Genomic DNA, 10940 nt, shown 5'->3' on the forward strand with positions numbered 1-10940 from the left:
ACAGCCAGACGTTACCCTACGGAACGAGCTCAGAGCTCATTATTTCCGATCTTCGGATAGGCCTGAGACCAGGCACACACCACACACCGGGACAACAAGGTCACAACTCCTCGATTTACATCCCACTGCTAGGTGAACAGCACCTACACGTGAAAGGAGACACACCCAAATATCTTTACCCGGCCGGGGAATCGAACCCCGGTCCTCTGGCTTGTGAAGCCAGCGCTCTAACCACTGAGCTACCGTGTGTGTGTGTGTGTGTGTGTGTGTGTGTTGCTGTGTTTGTGAGATGTTCTGTGTGTGTTCCCGTGATTTTTTTTCTTTACTTCAATTTCCAGTTAGTTGAATTTTCGTAATCAGTGTGTTTGATCCTGACTAATTAACTCTGATTAGGTTAAATGACTACTTTTGTAACGCTGTAACTGATTAACTGTGTAACTCTCCACTACTTATAGCTAAACATTTCTACTTTTTAATACCATAACTCACATCTCTGACTGATTATAAGAAACTAACTATAACGATTCCTTTTATGTAAGAGGAGGAAGCTGGCCAAAGACAAGACTACAAAAGAAATGGCCCTCTTAGCATGCCAGTCCCCGTGCAGGTTCCAGAGAGAGAGAAAATAATACTTCGGCGCTGGAAATTATCTTTTTTTCTCTTATTTTCCTCCCACGGGCATTGTTATCTCTGTTTTATTCTGTATTTTACTGCCATAATATATTTCGGTATGATGGGGTACTTTAGAATAAAAAAAAAAAAAAAAAAATGCCGGACCATTTCGTCACCAAATTCATACAAAATATTGATAACTTCGATACACTATATAATATACACACAATATATAAGAATAAATATTTGCGTTTTATTTTATTCACTCAAAACATCAGAATAACACAACTAATAAAAATAACATACGGAGATATAGACAGACACACGCATACAGCATAAATATAATCACAAAACCACCAAAACAACTCAAAACAACATTAAAAACACACACAAATAATTTCACACCCCTAAAATGGCCACAACGAACCAATAACCACCCATATAAACCCAAGAGAACCATAGACAAGTAAGGGAGAACCAGCGGCCCAGTCATGTAGAGGCAGTAAGTGGTCAACAGCAACATGTCTGACCTGTGGCTGAAGCTCCTGCCAGCCCAGCACGAGTGAATTAAGCCCCAAAAAACCCTCAACAAACCCTAGTCCCGCCATGACATAGTGCCCGGAAGCTGAACGGGACATTTTGAAGCCCTACCTTTTTTTTTAGGCCTAAGTTCGAGTGAGAAATGGAAAGCCTAACCTTCACTGACAACGAGACGAAATATTATGGGGATTTATTTAGTCATCTGGACTGTGAAGGCTCGGGGGTCATTCCTATCAACCAAGTCCACGAGTTCCTAAGGGCTTCCAAGCTGTCCCCGGAAGTGCTTGCCCAGGTGAAGTACTCGTCTGTTTGTCTGTTTGTGTGTCTGTGTGTACGTATGTTTGTTTGGGGTGTTTTGAGGTTGTTTCATTTATTTATTTATTTTGGGGTTTTGAAGGGAAATGTGTGTTTTTTTTGCTCGTGTTTTGAAGGGTGTTTGTTTGTTTGTGTCTCTGTATGGGTGTGTTTGTGTGTACGTGTGTTTGTTTGGGGTGTTTTGAGGTTATTTCATTTATTTATTTCTTGGTGTTTTGAAGGGAAATGTGTTTTTTTGTTCGTGTTTTGAAGGGTGTTTGTTGGTTTGTATGTGTGTGTATGTGTGTGTGTGTGTGTGTTTGGGGTGTTTTGAGGTTATTTCATTTATTTATTTTTTGGTGTTTTGAAGGGAAATGTGTGTTTTCTGCTCGTGTTTTGAAGGGTGTTTGTTGGTTTGTATGTCTGTATGTGTGTTTGGGGTGTTTTGAGGTTACTTCATTTATTTATTTTTTGGTGTTTTAAAGGGAAATGTGTGTTTTCTGCTCGTGTTGTGAAGGGTGTCTGTGTGTACATGTTTGGGTTCTGTTACAGTTTCGTATAATATACTAGATAGTTTTGGCCACCCTTAGGTTGTTGTTCTTACTATTTACAACATTTTCAGTAATTACACTACCTCCCGCAAATGAATAATAACACTGCATTAGGTCCCGGAAGTTTTGTTTTGAAGAGCATATGTTTGTGTGTGTGCATTTGTATGTGTGTTTGTTTTGAGTGTTTTGATGGTTGGTTTTTGGGTAAATCTATAGAACAGCAACTCCTTACATATTCTTTTCTATTAGCCCCCTTCCCCCCAACAAGCTTGGGGGCATGTATGGAATCGGGGATTTTTGCGGGGAGAGCCAAAGAAGGCGAGATATGGCGACCTAAAAAAATCTAAGGACAAAAACCTAACCTAACGTAACCTAACCTAACCTGGGGGCCTGCAACACTAACCTAACCCTAACGTAACCTAAGCTGATCGGGGGGGCTGTGCTCCCCCGGACCCCACCCCTGCAACACTAACCTAACCCTAACATAAACTTAACCTAATGTAACCTAACCTAGCAGGGGGACTGTGCCCCCCTGGAGCCCCCCCTGCAACACTAACCTAACCCTAACATAAACCTAACCTACCGTATCCTTGCTTTGGGGCAGCTTCCCTCCCCCCTACACTGGTTCTCTTATAGCTTGACACAATATGCCCTACCTCTACCAATCCCCCTCCTCACAATACCTTAACGAAAGGATGAAGGTCCTGGCTGGTCCTCTTCTCCATTGTACACTGACTTGCATCGCAGGAGCGATGATTTCCCAGTAATCAAATTCGCAACCTTTACAACTAATGTCCCTGGTGGCCATGGCTCAACTGCGCACACAGATCTCTGTGCACCTGTCTACCCAGCTGTGCCCTGCCTACCAATACATATAGCAAATTCCCATTGGCGCAGCTTGTGGTGTTAAGAGGTGGTGGCACGTCATTGGATAAAAGAACTATAGACACAATAAGAATCCTATTCACCAGTTATCCACAAACCCAGGATGTGAACAACAGACAGTCACTTCCTGTTACCCACAAACCCCAGATATATACAAAAGAAAATAGCAATGTTTACTATTTGGACTTAGACTCCGAGTGACGTCTCTAATTTCAGTGAGGCAATGTGACATAACCGTGTGTGACCCCAAACAAGACCACAAGGTACGTGTTCTCCATTAACTACTCATTATTTTGTGTTATTATTGCACGGATTAGAGAGGAGGTCCTATTCTAAAGATTTACGAGTTTGTGTGTGTGTGTGTGTGTGTGTGTGTGTGTGTGTGTGTGTGTGTGTGTGTTTTGAAGGAAATATTTGTGTGTGTGTGTTTTGAAAGAAAATGTGTTCTTTTTGGGGTGTTTTGAAGAGCGTCTGTATGTGTGTGTGTTTGTAAGGGAAATTGTTTTTTTTGGTGGGAGGAGGAAATTGTGTTTTTGAAAGGCATCTGTTTGTGTGTACGTATGTGTGTGTATTTTGGTTGTTTTGAGTGGTAATTATTTTTTTGTGTGTTTTGAGGGCAATTTGAGTGTTTTTAGGGAAAATATCATGTTTTTTGTGTGTTTTGAGGGAAATTGTTTATTATTTTGGATGCTTTTAAAGGCAAATGTGTGTTGACGTTTGTATTTCTAAGCAGTCATGTCCTGTGTGTACGTATTTCTCAGCAGTCACGTCCTGTGTGTATGTATTTCTCAGCAGTCATGTCCTGTATGTATGTATTTTTTAGCAGTCATGTCTCGTGTGTGTGTGTGTGTGTGTGTGTATGTGTGTTTATACCAGACACACGTACGTAATGTTAGATATTGTGAAATACGTATTGTAACCATCAAGTAAGTCTGTTGACCGCAATACTCATATACTTCTTCATTAATAAAAATCAGGTGATCTTTTAACCCTTTCAGTACCATGATGTGTTTTCATATTCATTCTGCTTACCATTTGGTGATTATGTACAGTGTCAGAGACTTATGTGGTGATTGAAATAGTGAAGACTCTGGCCATAAATCTTCTGACCTCCAAAGACCCTTCCTAATGCACATAAAATCGTCTATTCATGTCCAAAAATCATGATAAAAATGCATCCCAGTACTGATGGGGTTAAAAGCAATTCTGAAGGGTAACTAGTGTGACTCTGCCTTCAGCACTGTTCTGATAAGCCCCATATGCTGAAATGCTTAGCTCACTCACCATCACTACTCTCCAAAGACTCCAGTTGAAGATACTCGTCTTCTTAACCCCTTCAATACTGGGACACATTATTACCTTGAGATTTGTGTACGATTAGACCATTTTATTGACATGAGGAAGGGTCTGTGGAGGTCTGAAAATTAATGGCCAAAGTCTTCACTGTTCCCACATAAATTTCTGTATAAAATTACCAAATAGTAAACAGATTAGATATAGAAATGTGTCATGGTACTCAAGGTGATGGATTAGCGAGATTTTTAGTGTATCATAAGAAACTGTCTTGAAAACCTGGCTAGTTGTCTCTGGGGACTTGAAAGGCGTTTTTTAATAAAGGTGTAAAATTTGTCCCCTCAACTCTCCTCATTTCCTGGCTCCCCTTCACAGCTCTTTAACTCAACTGACATGATACAGAAATGAGAATGTAAACAAAACTAATCTAACCTTAGCTCTAACGTAACCCAAACCTAACATAACCTAACCCAACCCAATCTAACCTAACCTAACCTAACCCAACCCAACTAACCTAACCTAACCCAACCCAACCCAACCTAACCTAACTTAACTTAGCCTAACCAAACCAAACCTAACCTAACCTAACCTAAAGCTAACCAAATCTAACCTAACCAAACCTAGTTAACTTAACCTAACCACACCACACTATTGGTCGGAAGGATTCTGAGGAAGATGTATCAGCGGTGTGTGTCGCCTCAACTAGTTTGTTTGTTTGTTAGGTTAGGTTAAGATTAGAGATTAGATTACTTTAGGTTATCATTCTTTTTATTTCCACGTCATGTCAACTGAATGAAAGAGCTGTGTGAATGAAACTGATAAAGAAAAGAATATATGATCAGAATTTGGAAAGAAAGACAAGATAAGTCAAGAATAGAAGAATATATAGAAGAAATGTACATAGAAGTGGGATAGATTTCTTTTGGTTATGATTCTTGTCATTTCCACGTCATGTCAACTGAATGAAAGAGTTGTGTGAACGAAACTGGGAAAAGAAAAGAATATGTAATGCAAATTTTGAAAGAATGACAAAAGATAAATCAAGAATAGAGAAATACAAAAAAAAGAACAAGAAATATACAAGAATAGGAGCTGATATAAAGGCTATCAATCCTACATACACTACTGAACTCTACTGGGAGCTGGAGGGATGACTTCTTTAGGATAGTGCCTTGCTTACATGTGGGTATTAGCATTAACACTGTCTGGAGGGCCTGGGTGGATCTTGGGATGGCAGTGACGAGGGCAGTGTGAGTGTGTGGCAATATCCGGGAAATGAAGAGAGGTGGTGGGATGACTTCTTTAGGATAGTGCCTTGCTTACATGTGGGTATTGGCTTTAACATGTCTGGAGGGCCTGGATGGGTCTTGGGATGGCAGTGACGAGGGCAGTGTGAGTGTTTGGCAGTGTCTGGGAAATGAGGAGAGCTGGAGGGATGACTTTTTAGGATAGTGCCTTGCTTACATGTGGGTATTGGCATGAGTTAACACTGTCTGGAGAGCCTGGGTAGGTCTGGGCTGGCAGTGACGAGGGCAGTGTGAGTGTGGCAGTGTGTGAGTGTGGCAGTGTTGTTGTGTGAGTGTGGCAGTTCATTAATTAAGATTCACTAGGGATTTCTCTCTTGTTTCCCTCCCTCAGTGTCGTGTTTGCTGTTATGCGTCAGTCTCCTGGCCTCAGCTGTCAGTGGCTCTTCTAAATCAAATAGTTTCTTTTATTCTTCTTTTTCTTCTTTTTTTTTTGTTCTTGGTCTTGTTGTTCTTGTTCTTGTTCATGTTCTTGTTTTTCTTGTCTTGTTATCAGTCTCCTGACCACAGTAATAAGGAGCTTTTCAAAACTAAATAATCATCTTCTTCTGCTTCTTCTTCTTTGTTTTCTCCTCCTCCTTCTCCTCCTTCTTCTTCATTTAATGCCCTCTCCCTCATCACGGTGGGGTTGGATATACAGTGACTTTCCTATCCAATCCTTGAGTCGTCTTTCTGAAATGAAGCCAACCAAAATACTCACTTTTGAAGCTCAGCCACAGGGAGCTTGCTGCTCTTGACAGGCCAGAGTGTTGTGGCTTCACGTTGGCCACTTAGCATTGCAGGCCTTTGAAAAACAATTAATGAAATGTTTAATCTCTTCAGTACTGGGACAATTTTTACCTTGAGTTTGTATACGTTTGGACCATTTCATTGACATTAGGAAGGGTCTGTGGAGGTCAGAAGATTAATGCCACAGTCTTCACTATATTTATCCCCACATGAGTTTCTGAAGCTGTTTAAACTCACCAAATAGTAAGCAGAATTAATATGGAAATGTGTCATGATACTGAAGGGATTAACTTTGCACTCTGGTCAGTCTTAAATTGGTATTTTAAGTGTGGTTGTGGGTGTCACTAGGATTCCTTCATTTTTGCCACATTTCCATAGATCACTGACTAACCTTCTTTCTCTAACCCGACTCCTCCTCCTTGCTCTCTGTCTGTCTTTCTCTCTCTCTGTTTCTCTCTGATGAGTTTCTGTAATCATTCTAACTTTTATTCCACATCACCATTAAGTAGAAATCAAGGTGTGTTTTCTATTAACCCCTTCAGTAGCATGACACATTCTCATATTCATTTTGTTTACTATTTGGTGATTTTATACAGCTTCAGAATCTTATGTGGGGATCAAAATAGTGAAGACTCTGACCATTAATCTTCTAACCTCCATAGACTTTTCCTAATGCAAGTAAAATTGTTTAAATATATCAGAAACTCATAGTAAAAATGTGTCCCAGTACTGAAGGGGTTGAAAGTTCACCCATATCCTAAATGTGGCATACAAGTAGTGGAGTGTGACCTTACTTATACCTCCACCTGCCCTCACTCGCCTGTCAGTGCTCACCTGCCCTCACACACAGTCTTACTATGGACCATTCTTCTGCTGCAAGCTTACCACATGGCCACCTACACAGCCACTCTAAGGCAATTATCTACAACGTCAACAAGGACAGAGAGAGAGAGAGAGATAAGGGGGTAGGGTTTGAGAACAGGCAAGTGAACTATGATGCAGCAGTGAAGGATTAGCAGTTAAATCATGAGACTGCACCCAGAGAGAGAGAGAGAGAGAGAGAGAGGGGGTAGGGTTTGAGAACAGGCAAGTGAACTATGATGCAGCAGTGAAGGATTAGCAGTTAAATCATGAGACTGCACCCACAGAGAGAGAGAGAGAGAGAGAGAAGGGTTTGAGAACAGGCAAGTGAACTATGATGCAGCAGTGAAGGATTAGCAGTTAAATCATGAGACTGCACCCACAGAGAGAGAGAGAGAGAGAGAGAGATAAGGGTGTAGGGTTTGAGAACAGGCTAGTGAACTGTGATGCAGCACTGAAGGACTAAGGGTTAAAACATGAGACCGCACCCACTCAGCCAGTTTAGATTATGAATAGTATAGTCTTGGTGGTCACTTGTATTTGATAACAGACTGACTTCATTAACCTTGAGTCTCCTGTCAGTGTGTGATGTGACAGACCCTTGGCTACCACCCTCCTTCAGACTAACTCCTCCTCTTCTCCCAGCAGAATACACAAGCTCTGTTTAGTGGTGTGTGTAGTATTAACCCCTTCAGTAGCGTGACACATTTCCATATATTCTGCTTACTATTTGGTGATTTTATACGGCTTCAGAAACTCATGTGGGGATTAGAATAGTGAAGACTGTGGGTGTTAACCTTCTGACCTCCATAGACCCTTCCTAATGTAAATAAGTTTGTCTAGTCACACCCAAATCTCAAGGTAAAAAAGCATCCCAGTACTGAAGGAGTTAAGTCTATTGGAGTTAGCTTTGTACCTCTGTGGTGGGCAGTGATGGGCATTAGTGGGCTCGGGTGGATTGGGATTGGGTTTCTGTCACCTGAGAGGAGTATGGGAGTGGAGTGGTGTGTTGCATGTAGCCCCTCACTGCTCAGAATCATCAGTCAGCAAGTTATAGAAGCTTTGTGGTGACTAGTTGTGGGTTGATCGTTGACGTATTGCAGTGTATTAACAGTACGACAATTTATTTACCCAAGATTTGATTGATATTAACCTCTTCAATACTGGGACACATTTTTACCTTGAAATTTATGTACGATTAGACCATTTTATTGACATTAGGAAGGGTCTATGGAAGTCAGAAGATAAATGGCCACAGTCTTCATTATTTTAATCCCCCACATAAGTTTCTGAAGCTGTATAAAATCACCAAATAGTAAGCAAAATGAATATGGAAATGTGTCTTGGTGCTGAAGGTGTGTAACTTCAGGTGCTTACAATTTAGTGATTCTATACAGCTTCAGAAACTCATGTGAGGGAATAAATTGATGAAGACTATGGTCATTAATCTTCTGACCTCCATAGACCCTTCCTAATATTAAATTGGTCTAATCTAGTATTGAAGGGTGAAGGTCTGTGGCAAGGTAAAATAAAATGTGTTCTAGTATTGAAGGGGTGAAGGTATAGGTGGGGATTAAAATAGTGAAGACTGTGGCCATTAATCTTCTGACCTCCATAGACCCTTCCTAATAATAAAATGGTCTAATCGTACACAAATCTCAAGGTAAAAATGTGTTCTAGTATTGAAGGGGTTAAGTTTGATTTTTCTGCTGTCATTTATATATACGTAACCAGTTCCTGTGTATACATTCATTACAAGTTGTTTATAAAATGAATACATAAATCTGGAAGTATGTGTAAATTTTCAATACACTTGACAAATTTGTATTTTATTTGAGTTTTGGTTTTTGTGCATTTTTTTTATTTTCTGCGATGATTTATTTATTTATTTGTTTTATTTAATTTTATTTGATTTATTTACTTTTTTTTTATTTGAGATGGTGAAATGTTTCTTTTTTTTTTTTTTTTTTTTTTTTTTTGTGTGTGTGTGTGTGTGTGTGTGTGTGTGTGTGTGTGTTACCTAATTGTTTACCTAATTGTAACATACGGAAAAGAGCTATGCTCGTGTTGTCCCGTCTCCATATCTACTAATGTCCAGCTTTTTCTTAAAATCATGAATATTCCTTGCGTTGACCACTTCCACGTCTAAACTATTCCATGCTTCCACCCTTCTATGAGGGAAGCTATATTTTTTCACATCTCTCCTATAAGTGGCCATTTTAGTTTTTTCCCATGCCCTCTCGACATTCTTCCATTCCACATACACAGATCTTCCCTATCCATTTTTTCCATGCCAATCATCACTCTGTATATTGCTATCAGGTCTCCCTTTCTCTTCTGTTTTCCAGGGTTGGAAGTTGCATTCTTTTCAGTCTGTCTTCATAAGTCAAATCTCTTAAGTCAGGCACCATTTTGTTGCAGCCCTCTGTACTTTCTCTAGTTTCCTTATGTGTTTCTTTAAGTTCGAGCCCACTGTATTGTTGCATATTCAAGCCTCGGTCTTATCATTGCAGTAATTATTTTCTTCATCATTTCTTCATCTAGATATACGAACGCCACTCTTATGTTCCTCAATAAGTTCAATACTTCTCCAATTATTTTGTTTATATGTCTCTCTGGCGATAGGTCATTGGTAATTGTCACCCCAAGGTCTTTTTCTTCATGACTGGTTTTTATGTCTTCATTTCCTATCTTGTACATACTCCTGATTCTTCTTTCACTTTTGCCAAACTCTATTTTCTTGCATTTTGTCGTGTTGAACTCCATTTGCCATGTACAGCTCCATTTCCATATTCTGTCCAAGTCTTCCTGGATTCTGTCCAAGTCCAAGTGTGTGTGTGTGTGTGTGTGTGTGTGTGTGAGGGGAAAAAGGAACCATTGTGTATTGTCCTGTCAGCAATGTGGTGCACTGACTTGTAACACACACACACACACACACACACACACACACACACACACACACACACACACAACTAACTGATATGAAGGGAAAACAACACAAACATTGATCTTTTCCTGTATATTTGCTAGATTAAAACACAACTTATCAAATTTAGTACACACACACACACACACACACACACACACACACACACACACACACACACACACACACACACACACCTGGTAGCTCAGTGGTTAGAGCACTGGCTTCACAAGCCAGAGGACCGGGGTTCGATTCCCGGCCGGGTGGAGATATTTGGGTGTGTCTCCTGTCACGTGTAGCCCCTGTTCACCTAGCAGTGAGTAGGTACGGGATGTAAATAGAGGAGTTGTGACCTTGTTGTCCCGGTGTGTGGTGTGTGCCTGGTCTCAGGCCTATCTGAAGATCAGAAATAATGAGCTCTGAGCTCGTTCCGTAGGGTAACGTCTGGCTGTCTCGTCAGAGACTGCAGCAGATCAAACAGTGAAACACACACACACACACACACACACACACACACACACACACACACACACACACACACACACACACACACACACACACACACCATTTTCTGTTTTTAAAGTTGCATCTTACATCTTAACCATTACTTCATGTACCCTTCAATTTTACATGTCTTGTAAATCTATGCTACCTTTTATGCAGTTACAGTTTGTCTCTTCTGTAACATTCATCCTTATGTCTTCTGTCTCTCAGTTCTAAGTCTTCTTTCACCTTTCCACTGGTCTCCTTTCAGCTACATACTACAGCACCTCTTATATCATCCTGCTCTCTCACTGTAACTAATTTGAAGGGCCACACAGATTATTTATTTTCTCAAGTGTGTTTCTCCTGTTTTGTGTGTGTAAATCTTGCTTATAAATTTTTTTTTTTTAATGTAAGAGGGAGAACTACCAAGGGCGAAAAAATGAATATTAGAAAAAAAAG

The 10940-nt window shown here is 40.3% G+C and overlaps 1 protein-coding gene across 4 annotated transcripts in view; it reads left to right on the top strand.

The window, feature by feature from the left end:
- The first annotated feature begins 1097 nt into the window (after positions 1 to 1097).
- The window catches only part of LOC123514200 (ralBP1-associated Eps domain-containing protein 2-like), a 34006-nt gene continuing 24163 nt past the window's right edge, over positions 1098 to 10940 (top strand). For all 4 annotated transcript variants that reach the window (XM_045271862.1, XM_045271871.1, XM_045271882.1 and 1 more), the window contains exon 1: positions 1098 to 1444. In XM_045271862.1, coding sequence (XP_045127797.1) covers positions 1295 to 1444 — 150 coding nt within the window. In that variant the 5' untranslated portion in view covers positions 1098 to 1294. The remainder of the gene's footprint in view (positions 1445 to 10940) is intronic.

Source organism: Portunus trituberculatus, chromosome 5, assembly GCF_017591435.1.
Source record: "Portunus trituberculatus isolate SZX2019 chromosome 5, ASM1759143v1, whole genome shotgun sequence".
Lineage (NCBI taxonomy): Eukaryota > Metazoa > Arthropoda > Malacostraca > Decapoda > Portunidae > Portunus > Portunus trituberculatus.